This window comes from Zerene cesonia, chromosome 25 (genome assembly GCF_012273895.1).
Source record: "Zerene cesonia ecotype Mississippi chromosome 25, Zerene_cesonia_1.1, whole genome shotgun sequence".
Taxonomy (NCBI): domain Eukaryota; kingdom Metazoa; phylum Arthropoda; class Insecta; order Lepidoptera; family Pieridae; genus Zerene; species Zerene cesonia.
In genome coordinates, this window is record NC_052126.1 from 1399306 (window position 1) to 1413325 (window position 14020).

At 32.1% G+C, this 14020-nt stretch overlaps 1 protein-coding gene across 1 annotated transcript in view; it reads right to left on the reverse strand.

The window, feature by feature from the left end:
* The window catches only part of LOC119836717 (spore coat protein SP85-like), a 39385-nt gene extending 26880 nt beyond the window's left edge, over positions 1-12505 (reverse strand). Inside the window, exon 1 of the mRNA XM_038362151.1 lies at positions 12205-12505. Coding sequence (XP_038218079.1) covers positions 12205-12364 — 160 coding nt within the window. The 5' untranslated portion in view covers positions 12365-12505. The remainder of the gene's footprint in view (positions 1-12204) is intronic.
* Positions 12506-14020: the final 1515 nt, after the last annotated feature.

The window sequence follows — 14020 nt, forward strand, 5'->3', positions numbered from 1 at the left end:
CATACTTACAAACTTTCGCGTTTATAGTATTAGCAGGATTTGATCTTTATCTCATTATTACGATGACGATTTTTTTTGTTAATTCATGACGTTCACTTCCGCTGATTAATTCGTATCCGTTTTAATTATCAGCTGCTTATAATTAAGTGTAAGATAACATAATTTAAGAAATAAAACTAAAATTAAATAATGAACACAAAAATACAAAAATGATTCTCTTTTCTCTTTTTTTAAATTAGTAAATTAATAACGTAACAAATTAGGAAGATCAATCAATATAACATGTCCGCTTTATTACATACCTATGACATTCTACTAACCTATATTTTTTCATATACAAAGTTTGCAGTGACATCTATTATAATCTTTACGAAGCAAAGGTAACCTTTGTATTTTGCATTAGTTCATTCCGTACGCACTAGATGGCGCTTTATTAAATTTCATATATACAGCTTTTATTTTAACAGTTTAGAAGTTATCGACCTCACAGTTACATGCATTCCTATTTTTCTTTAATATCAGCACTAATTTAATCGAGAATAATAAAAAAAACTGTCTACTTTTAATATTTCGTACACTTATCGTTCATTAATGTGATTTTCTTGTATTTTGTATGAAAGTTATACCATCAAATTATTCTTACTCTCAATACAGTGTCAGTGTAATATTCAGACACTACAGACAGGCACTGAAGTATACAATACCTACCGCCAAAACTAATATTCTATGTGAAAGATGTGGAGAATCAAAATGACTTGCATGCACTGAAACTGGTATGACAATTTAACTTAATAACTGAAGAATTATTTGAGCATATTATACGCCGTGAGACAGTTAATTATCAGAGATAATGTAGCTACTTCTATGCCGCTATAACAATAAATAGTAAAAGAGTGAGGTTAAACAACAACTGACATTGGTCATATTGGATGGGTGATCAACTGTATTGCAGATACACTTTATTTACGTTATATAGTAAATAAAGTCGTTGCAAATCCGACTCGAATTTGGCCGTTTTATTCTTTATTTTAACTTTTATCGTGTAAACAGCGGAGTTACTCGTACAACAAAAAGTGTCTAAAATAAAGTCGAATTGGCGAACCTCCGTTTTTTGGAACGACGCGACCGCGACGCATTGAAAGGAAAATGTAAAACAGAGAACTTACGTGCGGTGTGAATCAATCGGAAAGCAGCCAGTAATATCACGGCACTGAGCACACAGGCTAACACAAAATACAAGAAATACATTGTCTTATTTTTCACAATTTTCTGCTGTTTTCGTATTGACACTTTCAAGCCTAGCTTACTATTAAACTGTTTACATTTGTAGTAAATATTAACAAGTTCAATGCTGTGATAAGATAGAAGATATAAAAGTGCATTGTTCCGAGTTATTTGTTTATGTTTTTATAGAGTCATAAATGCAAGGTAAGAAAACGATTGCCCTACGGTCATTTGTTATTGCATCGATATTATAGTGGCCAAGGTTAGGCTGGTTTTAGTCACGCTGACCGCGGTGCTGACATCCGAAATGTTTGAACCTCTATGAAGCTATTTAGAAATACACGTACCAGCGTGTACGGTGCATAGAGGTTATGTTTAGAATTTCAGCGCCTACGGTTGGCATGTATTAATGTGAGTTTTTTTATATACGTTAATGTGAGTTTTTTTATGTACGCCTTTTTTTATATAAGCAGACGTTTGACCGCTGTCCTACCAGCATAAAGTAATGTTAAAGCAGAGATGCGATCTATGTATGGCCACGCCTGCCAAGGAGAAGTCTATTCACTTTAGACTTGAAGAGTTGTACATTTTAGTGATCTGGGAATACCGACGGTGGATGAGTAAGAAATAATAAGAAATGAATTCGCATTCATTCAGAAACCCATTCCCCGTCTGGATGTGCGGCGAAGAAATAGTAAGGGCGGTACAAAATATATGTATATTAAACATACGTATCTAGTATTTGTTGTTTTTAGAATCAAATTATGAAGTAACAGTAAGGTTAATGAACGCAAATGTTCAGAAGTTCAGTTCAGATAGTTATGACATCGAAAAGTTTGACTCGTTTCAAATCAGTTGTGATATAAATATAAGTTAGAAGTGATTCTGGTTTTCAATAGATTCGAAGTGTGATAAGTGATTTATTAATAAATGATTACAATGGTTTATTCGAAAATATATAACACATATACTTATTTAATATCACCAAATTTCTCAGTGTATCTATATTAATAATATCAAGCAGAAGAGTTTTTTAGAAATTAAAAACTTTTTAACGGATTTTAAACGCGATTTATCCATTATATTATTAACCTCGCGTAAAATCAAACACAAGAAGAGTTTTTGTTTGAACACGTTAATAAGCAGACTTTTGACCGCTATCCTACCTGATGTTAAAGCAGAGATGCGATCTATGTATGGGCACGCCTACCAAGGATAAGCCTATTTACTCTGGACTTGAAGAGTACATTGTAGTGATCCAGGAATACCGACGGTGGTAGAGAGTTCCATTCCTTCGCAGTTCGTATAAAAAATGAATGTGCGTATATGAGGAATGTCGTGAGAAGGGTTAATCTCAGGAACTGCTTGGCCGATTTCAAATATATAAGATGTGTACGTGATCGCTGGATAGAGTATGAACTATAGACATACCACGAGCGAAGCCGGGTCGAAATGTCATTTTCATATTCGCATATATGTTCTTTGTTATGACAACACATCGAGTGACAAAACAATACAATTTTTATTCTTTTAATTAGTTGTTATCTATATCGATTTTAATTCGTTTTAAATTAAAAACTTTACTTATATAACATTAGAATATAAGATGAACGTCTGATTGTTCGGCATCGTCCGCGTAGTGAAGCAGAAAAACAATACCGAGGTTCTCTTCGCATAGTTCCCGTTGCCGTGGGATTTCCGGGATATAAACTAACCCATGTCCTCATTCGGTTAACAAGCTATCTTTGTACAAACTTTCACCTCAATCGATTGGGAGGTGTAGGCGTGGATGAGAGACAGACAGACGTAGCTACTATCGGACGGAGCTACTACATTTATGATATAGGGATTTGTGTTTAATCCGCAATGGATTAATGAAAATATCCATTGCAGTATCAATGCACTTAATTTAATCTGTCTGTAGGTTATCAAGGTATAAAAAAATATATTATTTGGGATTTGTATTGATTTGTAAGAATAAGTCATGCGGTAAATTATTTTTGTGCATTTTGATAAATTAATTCTTTTTGTCTAAGTATTTTATTGGATTACTAGCTTTCGTGTCCGTCTCCTCGTTCTAGCTAAGCTGTCTCTGCACAATAACCCAGCCAAATCGGTTAATCCGTTCTTGAGTCATAAATAGTGAAACTAACACCACTTTATTTTATATATATAGATTAATCACTTTACATGTAGGTATAGTAAGTTAATTTGTACAATCGATAATTACTACACCAATAATGTAGGCTGAAAACTCTTAGTATACGTACACTAGCATTACTACTGGTACTGGTATTTACATACCAGTCATACTAGGAAGTAAAAAATGGCAACAATAAATAACTTTTATGGATTTTAAACGTGATATTTGAAGTAAAATTTACTTAGAACTTTTTAGTTATGATATTTAATACTAACATTTATTTATTATTATATTAACCTAGTAGCGGAATTGAGATTAATGATTGGTGATTCGCCTGATGGAAAGCGATTACTACCGCCCATGAATATTTACTGGAGTATTTATTTTTTATATGAATAAAAACAAGAGCAAAAAAGTAAGCATTAATCAGTATAACCAATTACGTTACTACAGAATAAAATGGCGTAAGGCCCAACGAATTGGCGATTTCAACGCACTGACCAAACTATTATGATCTGATAATTTAAGGTTTATCTCACATTTTATATCATAGGTAAGTTTGAAATAAGTTGTATGAAAAAGTTTCGTTTAACTACCAGTTAGCTGGCATGTGTTAAGTAGTTCAATTCTGTTGCTTATAACTCCAGAACGGGACATATTTTAATTAGATTCATTTTATTCGAGTTGTCAACGTTCGGATTAAGATAATAACTATAAAAATTTTATGAACTAATTTTTTCTTAAATGTGAGTATAGCTTGAAGAGTAGATAGTACATACAATTATATAATTATAATTACTTACATCTTTCTGTTGCTCCTGTAACAGTCCCATCCCAAACACAATAAAATAAGCAAAGCCACAGCAAATGGTATAATTATTAGCCGTAGAGCGATATCTTTTGCCATATTTTCGGTAGTTACATTCATTTTGAATAAATGAATAACTGTGATTATTAAAACCTTTTTCACAAACAATACACAAGTTATTTGTTATCTATGGTCGTCAATAGTCTGTCAATTTTCCCGCCAGTTGTCTATTTTTTTTCGGGAAACCGATCGAAGGCCCTTATCACGACTGTTAGTCAACATAATCATTTATCGTTATCATTACATCTCTAATGGGTTTGTGAATGAGTTCAATATTTTAATAAGGCACTTTTGTAACATAATATATGAATTATTTCTTGTTGTGTTTCTGGTATAACATGTAAAACAATGATTTAGAATGTATTCAGGGCAAGAAGATATCGTGTGAATGTCTATTTACTAGTTTCGAATCGTAAGATCGTGTAGAACTCATTTTGTTTGTTTTCTTTTTATTATTTTGTAATTTGTTAAATTTAACCACTCGAACATTACATACAGATTAATACGTTACATTAAAATACGCGTAGAATATGTGTAATTATTTCGTAATTTATAATTGACTTACGTCAAAAAGTATGCGGAAACTATGCGGATATTAATCGTAAAAATATGATATATGAGAAGTACACCAACGCCGCGCTGTAAAGATAAAAATCTCGGATGTTTACATGATTTAGATATGAAATTTAACTGGTTTAAACGAAGTTTCTAGATAAATGCATTACGTGGTCATAGCACTAGGTAGTATTGTATTCAGTTACTTTATAGAATAAGAACATATTTATTGACATAACATCAAGTAAGTATATTTTTATACGACCTACTGAATACCGAACTAGTTGGGAGTAAAGGATTTATAATAATGATTTTATTGCAATTGCGATGATAGACTAGGTCCTCGTATTTTAAAAAGGACTTGCGTTGTATATAAATTAATGTATTTTAAAATAGCTTCGGGCACTCTTACGCACAGTTATAAATAATCGATTAATAAAAACTGGCTATCCGCCCGCGGCTATGCCCGCGTAGTCGCAGGAAACTTAGACCGGGGTTTTTCTCGCATGTTCCCGTTCCCGTGGGATTTCCGGGATAAAAACTATCCTATGTCCGTCTCCTGGGTCCAAGCTACCTCTGCACAAATTTTCAGCCAAATTGGTTAATCCGTTCTTCAGTTATAAATAGTGTAACTAACACCACTTTCTTTTATATATATAGATTGATAATTATTATCTATATAATCATATTAATATACATTATATAATCATATTATTTACGAATGCCCAAAATAAGCAAGACATTCAATATGTAGCACTGACTTCCACTTGACTTGAGTTTTTAACATTTAGTTCAAACTTTTAGTTTCTCGTTTAATTATTATTGTATTATCCTTGATCCTATCAATAATCTTCGACGTAGGTACCTATTTCTTTTTTGAAAATCGACTTTGTGGTTTAAATTTGGCCTAGTTCTGATAATTTAAATACGGTCTAGTGTTTTGTTAAAAGTAATTAATTCCTTCAGACGTAATTAAAGGGAGGATGAATGTATAAACAATGGCCGCGATGCACTGGTATGCGAATGTTTCGTCAAATATTGCTTCGAGTCTCTAGATGATCGTATGCGTATGTTTCGCTAAATATTGCGTCGAGTCTCCAGGCGATTAGTGGATATGAAATTGTTTAAATTTATTTTCTTTTTCTTATTTTTTATGTATTATAAAATTGATGAATAATTGTATCGTGAGACATGAACATAGTACATTGAAGAACCCGCTAACATACAGCGTGTTTATCACGAATATTCGATAATAATGACAATCAATGTAAAATAAAGAGAAAACAAACTTATTAAAGAGGAAACCGACGGAACTATCTGAAGTACGGGATCAGTGGCTAATGTCGAATTGATGCCCCACATCAAAATCACATGACGTTTGTACGCGATAATATAATAAGATTTTGTGACGAAAATAGCATTTTATTTGTGCATTTATCTGTGGAGATCGAATTCAGGCTAATCTATTTTATCGCATCGCACTTATCGCCGAAATATGTTTTTGATTTGATTGAGGAATTGGGGAAATATAAAATTGGACGGTACATACGAGTATAATAATTATGAAATATATGTAGGTTTTTATATATTATATAAAGTATATGCAGTAGGACTGGGCAACTTTGGTCTATATTTCGTGTTTTTTTTTCTTATATTATCCAAATTATACAATTTATTTTAAATGTTGAAATAATGTTGAAATGATGGTCAAATATGTAGGGATAAAATTGCATTGTTAGACGGTAAGTTTGGCTATCGCTTCATCAATTGAAGTATACATATACGAATATATGTATACTATATATATTTATAAAATATAATATCAAGTTATGACGTTTACAGCCAATGTTCCAACAAAAAAAAAATTGCTCAATTTGTAAGAACTATGAACATTAAAATGTAGAAGAAACGTAAATTGACTTAAAAATTTCGAATAACATGTATTTCAAACCATGATCAGGCATTTGAATTAAGAATCTGCGTTTGAAAAGTATACACGTAAGCAATTATGATTATTGTTAACATGACAACCATTGTATTTTACCATGTATTGTATGACAACCATATTATTTGAGCTGCGATTAAAGGCTGCCCGGGCGGAGCCGGGGCGAGCATATAGTTAGTATAATATGATTCAAGATATACAGTACAAGGCTGAATGATAGCAACACATCGTTATGTTTGTCTTGTAATATATTTGAATAGAAGCCATTAAGTTTAATTAACCCTATTTATGAATAAGTATAAATTGTCACTAGGCTGATCTATAAATGTAATGTACATCTGCTGTGTTTCGTTCGGTGAGTGGGGGAGCCGGAGGCCCATATCCTTTTCCTTCCCTTCCCAGTCCTTTCCTTTATTCCTCTCGCCAATCCTTTCTTAATCCCTTCCCAATTTAAAGTTGGCAATCCATTTGTAGAGGCGTAAGGTCTGTAATCGACTTTACGCCTCTACAAATGTTCATGAGCGGTGGTAGCGCTTACCATCAGGCGTCCCACCAGCTCCATTGCCGACTGTGACATAAAAAAAAAGGAAATTTAAAATTATGTAATTTATTTGAGACTAAAATATTACTAAGATTGCATTGTATTCATTATATGAACTATGGTGCATTTCTGTCCGCGCGATAACAACAAATAATAAAGAATCGAAGTTTAGCAACGGTTAGCGGTCGTAAAATGGATGGGTGACCAATTTTTTCTGCAGTTGCTCTTAGCTTATGTGTACAGATCCCTTAGTGTCATGAGTCCGACTTGCATTCGATTTTTTAGGTAATAATGAAAAACTAAACAAAAAACTAAAGTAGACAACAAGAAGCAACGGCTAAAAGACTCACATAGCAAAGACCCAACATCGACGCATATATATTCGCGTAATATTTAATTATATGCAATTCAATCCATTCACATATAATACAAGTCAATCACATGACACAATACGCTACGCGTGACTTCGATTTACATGTATTGCTTATTGTGTTTTAAGGAGCTTGTAGTTTCAGCGAATCTGTTTGTTTAGCGTTTCTGCGAATTGAGTTAACTGATTCAAGGTTTGAATGGGTCGATTGTTTTTCATAAGGAATATTTGTTTACCACCTAAAGCTAATGAGGGTATTTGGTATATATAATAGGTGTATTTATTAATTACTAGCCTCAGCCCGTATGGAATTGGGAAATTTACAAATGATTTAGTGACTCTTATTCCTGTTTTATCCCAAGGGAACAGAGCATTAACCAAATACCTACCCTATAACCCAAGTCAACTCGTACCCTGTCTGTATAACAAATTTCATCATAATCCGTTCAGTTTCAGCGTTATTGACGGACAAACATTCACACAAACACTCTTTCACATTTATTAAGGGTATTTTTAAAAAGGGATATTAGAATATTTATTTCGTGTTTATACCGGTTCAAACTTGGTAGATTCGGGAAGAGAAGCTAGTATATGAATAATTTTTACTTTATACATGAATCTATGTAACGTATTCTTATAACTTAAAACGGTGAAGGAAAACATCGTGAGGAAACCGGCATGTTCAAGAATCAAAAGTTTGACGACATGTGACATTTGCCAACCCGCACTTGGCCAGCGTGGTGGATTATGGCCTGCACCCCTCATAAGAGGCCTGTGTCCCAGCTGTGGGAACATATATAGGCTGATGATGATGATGATTTTTATATACTTCTATTAGATCTATATTTTACTACTATAGTATTGTGTTATCTATGCTCGTGGAGCCCAGAAATAATAGCATATATTTGTCAAATTATGAAACATTTTAGTCTCAGTAAAAGTCATTGACTTGTTAAGTACTTTGAAAACATTGTAAAATTATGATGTACCCATTTCATTTCTCATGTATATATATATAAATCTAGCTACCTACCTACATATACAGAATTAACATTGAAATCTGATTTAAGGACAAAAATAGAATTTTAAAGTGTGCTTGTGTTAAAAATAAACAGACTATGCTAAATAAAATTGTTAGACTTTGAGGCTGTCTTTTTGTTGGTTATTTAAACGACTAGACCGAATTCGACGTTACATTATTATAATATAACATAATATTGTTACACGATGGAAAGAGAGGGAAATATGGTTTTAAAAGACAAAAAAGACGGAATTATCTAAATTGTCTCACTTATTATGTAAGGAAATTATTTAATCCTAGCGATCCTTATCAGGATAATAGTGTATTCTCACCTTGCTCTCACCACCTTGCTAAGTGTACAAAGTATAAAATTAATCTATTGCTTTAAAGTGTGTCAAAATGGAGTCTAAAAAGCTGATTACCTGCAAAAATAACCGTAGATGTGTAGCTTTCGCTGTGAATATGTACATTTATAATTACAAATTTTATGAGGAACTAAAAATATTAAATAGAACTACAAAAACACTTTAATTATGTTGAAAAACACAATTTTAACACTATCAATGATGGAACAAAGTAATAAAATACAAAATCACACAAAGAAATCCTGTTCACGTGACGACATGTCTCAACGTGTAGGATTAACTATTGTTAAATACCTACGTACTTCTAAATTATCTTAGTTATTCGTCAATAAAGACTGTATCACGTTTATTGCTTGTTATCCTGGCACTCAGAATGCTGTGTAATAATTGTAAGAAAAGCTACATTAATTTCTAATAAGAAATTTAAAACTTCAACAGTTGCTAACGCCATAATTTCATTAGAAATTAATTTGATATAATCACCACTGGCTCACTAATAATTATTTTATCTCAGTCATTGTTATATCAATATTCATTAACATACAACACACGTTCTCTTACGCAATTCGATAATCGATTTCTATGCCAAGGATCGAGCCGGGGTCATTTTGGGAGCGAACATTTACGATATTTGAATGTATTTTTATTTAATTATCGATTAATAAACTCGTTTCTGTCAAGACGATATCTGATGTTTCTATACAAATCTGGCAATTCTATGTAAAATGTAGCAGAGCATGTCGAAACTTTAGCAACGGAAAATTTTCGAATATTTCAATCAAAAGTCCAAGAAAAAGCATGGGGGTTTCACGGGTATAGTTTTAGCTTCCATGAGATTTTCGGGAAATCTTCTTCTTTCGTGTCTCAAACTATAGCTGTAACAAATTTCATCTAAATCGGTTCGTAAATAAGAGGGGAAAAAGACATACAGACAGAGTTACTTTGGCATTTATTAGCAGGGATTCGTGCTATTAATTTATCGTTATAAATTAATAACACGTGACGACACAGAAGCGTGATTACTTACTTGTCCATACAGATATACATGGCAGCACTGGTGAAGGAACAAACCAAGCTGATAAGAAAATTAATTCATTCATCATCATTAATTCCTAAAAAGGCTTATCTGAGCAGAAAAGTATAAAACGTTTCGTGAAATTTGCTCAATGTATCACCTTATCTCGGGTAAACCCAGATGAATAAACATTGTTTGCGTTTATTGCAATGTTATAAATAAATATCTCAACACGTATACAGGAAGATAGTTTATTCTGTAATTTTTTCATATCACCTTCTTTTATGAACTGTCATTGACAGGTTGTCATAGACAATGTTATGTTTATGAAGCAATATGGAAAAAATGAAAATAATTAATAATTGGTTATGGGAATGGGAATATTTGCTAATAATATACAGCTGAATAGTTTGTTTCTTTGTTTGAACGCGATTATCTCAGGAACTATCGGACCATTTTCATGCATTCCGTGCATTCGTGTCAATTTGACTTAATTTTAATAAGTGTTATTTCTCATCTAACACTAAAACTTCTTCTAATATGTTTTTATAGTGACGATTTGAACAGTATTTAAATGTTAATTAACCTAAAAGACGCCTATCACATAAATTAATAGCCATTGTCATAGGTAATTAAAATCCAGTTAAAAATAAAATGATTTTTTTAGTTACTCTTCAAATTTAGTTGAACCTTTATTTATTATGCAATACATAACGTATTCTATAGTCTATAGACTAAAAAAAATCATTAGGTATTCCGCGCAATTATTTCTTTTTGTAATAAAAAAATTAAAAATAAATTTTCATTTAAATGTGACATTTCATATGACGTGTACTTGTACATGGAAAATTTTATATTACAGTTTCGCATTGCAAAGACTCGAAACTGACTATAGGTTTTAGGTATCTATTTAAGAGTCATATGAAGTGTTAGCCTTCTTATAATGGGCAAGTTGGACGCCTGTCCAATGTTTGAAATGCAATAATTATGTTGCTTATTTTAAACTTTAACGGCAAACAAAATATTCAAGCCGTTTTAAAACGAAATCAGCTTCATGTAAGTGTTTGTATGTGACTTCTTTATTCGATTTTTTTTTTCAGATTTAATTCAAACTTTGTTCGCTTGTCAAGGATCGGTGCCTAAACAATATATTCATAGGTTTATCTTAAGGATTAAGTATTCTTTACGTATACTCGTATTTTTTTTTTTGTATATTTTCTGCTACAAATTATGTACTACTAATATATATCATTTAATGATCAAACCCTTTTTTTAGTTACGTGAAATCCTATGTAATATATCTTCTGTTTTTTGATTAATTAATATATATTCTACTCTTTCTTATAATACATTTTTCGTTATTTTTGTCCAATCTTTCTACAGCGATGTAATCAACTGTGAAATCATTTTAATTTGTTTTGACACTTTTTGGTGATTTGATAAAATAATAAATTGCGGATTCCAAATAATCAACGTCGCTAAGATTAAAGTTATATATAATATACTGTGATAATACAAAATAATACTGTGATAATACAAAATCATTATATGCTAGTGAAGGTGCGTTTCCACCAAATAAACATTCAATTCATTCATATTTTTTATACAGTTAAACAATAACAAGGAATAAAAGAGTAAGTCTAAATTCAGATTATATAAAAATGTACCTTAAATGTATATCAAATAAGTTTAAACTCATATAATGTTATTATAGTCGATGATATTGTGAGATAATAATCAGTGTTTAAATGAAAACAAGATAATATTATTTCGTATATTAACATAAGACATGAAAATACGTTTAAAAATTCTTTAATACTGGAACTTGTAGTTTGCTGTTGTAAGCCTTCATTTGATGTTTTTTTTTTTAATTGTTAAAAGTTATTTTTATATTACAATGTGAAAAGTAGTAATCTCTTATTCCCATATCCCTATATCCCTTTTGCTTTTAGCGACCGTAATAATTATAGTTTAAATAATCTTTTTTCAGATTATTTTGTTTATTATAAAGAAAAGCTATGTGTTAACGTGGTTCTATTTAAAAATTATTTCGTAGTTTAGAAATGTCATATTAACGATGTCTCTTAATTTTTATATATTTTCATAATATTTCATATAAGTGCAATAAAAAGTAGATATTTCTAAAACAACACTTACCTTTGCTTTTGTATAAAACGTATATTAACCTAATGAATATTATTAATATTAAAACGAACACTGGTAATAGTCCTATAATTTTTCCCGCATCCGATTCAGCGGGATGCACTTCTCTTGCAACAATAGAACTGTCATTATAAACATCACTTAGCACATTCATTTTAAAAGTTATGTATCATTTGTGTAAACTCTCAAAAAAAAATTAAATCTGTTCCACTTTCAAATTAAAAAAAAGGAACTATCGCTATGCTCTTTTCGAAAGCGGTAAAGTCATTTCTTTCGAGTCGCCCGCGTTTTCTGAGCTGCGTGTGTCAAATGCTCCTAGGACGTTACCACAGACGATAAAAACAGATTTTGTTGCGGTAATTTCGATCGTATCACCTTACAATTAGAGTTGATAATTGCTGAGTTACTAGAACATGAATGGATTGTACGCAAGATTGTGCACTTTGAGATAAGCTGAGATTGGGCATCTATTCGTTATTTTAAAATCTGCGGCGATCTGTGCAGTATGTGCATAATAGATGATTTATCTATTATTTGTAGATAACGTTATCTAATTTATTTCTAAGTATTACGATCTTTGAAGATTTGTAATCTATATTATCTGATAAAATAAAATAAATGCGTGTTGTCTCTATAAATAGAGTACCAATATTTTGTCTCTCTTTCCGACCAAGGGCCTGCGGCTCTTGTGCTCTATCTGTAACTTTATACACAAATAAAGCACCGGAGCTTGGTTTTTTTTCTCCCACTATACAGTCCATTCCTTAAATCCTGTCGTCAATCTTTATCTTATCCCTTGAACGAACCACGCATTTACAGAGGCCCTACTGCAAATATTCAAGATCTGTGGTGAATGCCGATTGGCGTATCAGTCGGTTGCCTAACATAAAAAGTATAATGCCTCTATGTACAAGAATCCTTGCCATTTGAAAGGCCATGTGCCACAATGTCACTGTTGGTAGTTGGTAACAAGGTCGGATAAATGATAAGACAATACATACTTCACTTCTTGTATAACTTTCCTTAATAATTATGTAACGCAGCAATTATAACGTGATTGAACGCTGTTTGAATTTCCCTGTGATTATTTCGCTGATTTTATTTTCTTGACATGGGACAATGTTAAGAAACATATTGCTTATATAGTCGGACTAATAACCAGCTTGCTGTTCATATATGATTTTTTTATGTCAGAGCAAGCAAAGGAGCAGATGGGCCACCTGATAAACTTTTTATGTGGGACTTGAGCATGGTTCGACATGAATGTGGGGAAGTACCACACTCCCACTGAAAACCGGCGTGAAATAATAGCATGCTTGTGTGTCTCGTATGGTGGAGAGTGTGGGGGATAGTGGGGAGCTGGAGGCCCTTCCCTTCCTCCTTTCCATCCTTTTCCCTACCCTTCCCAGTCCTTTCCTTTATTCCTCTCGTCAATCCTTTCTTATCCCTTCCTAATTTAAAATCAGCAATCTATTTGTAGAGATGTAAGTTCTCCAATTGACCTTACGCCTCTCTACAAACGTTTATGGGCGGTGGTAGCACTTACCATCAGGTGACCCACCAGGTCTATTGCCGACTATAATATAAAAAATACCTTTGATATAATCATAATCATTTATTTTTTGCACGCTCGTCCGGTCCCGAACCAACGACTTTTCGCTTTAACTCCGAGGTTCTTACCACCGAGCCATCAATTATTATTATATTATTATAATTATAATATTTTATAAAAACGCAATTATTCCAGAGATGCGAGAAATTAAATATAAATACCCCATGTATTTATACCAACCGTGATAACATTTATATT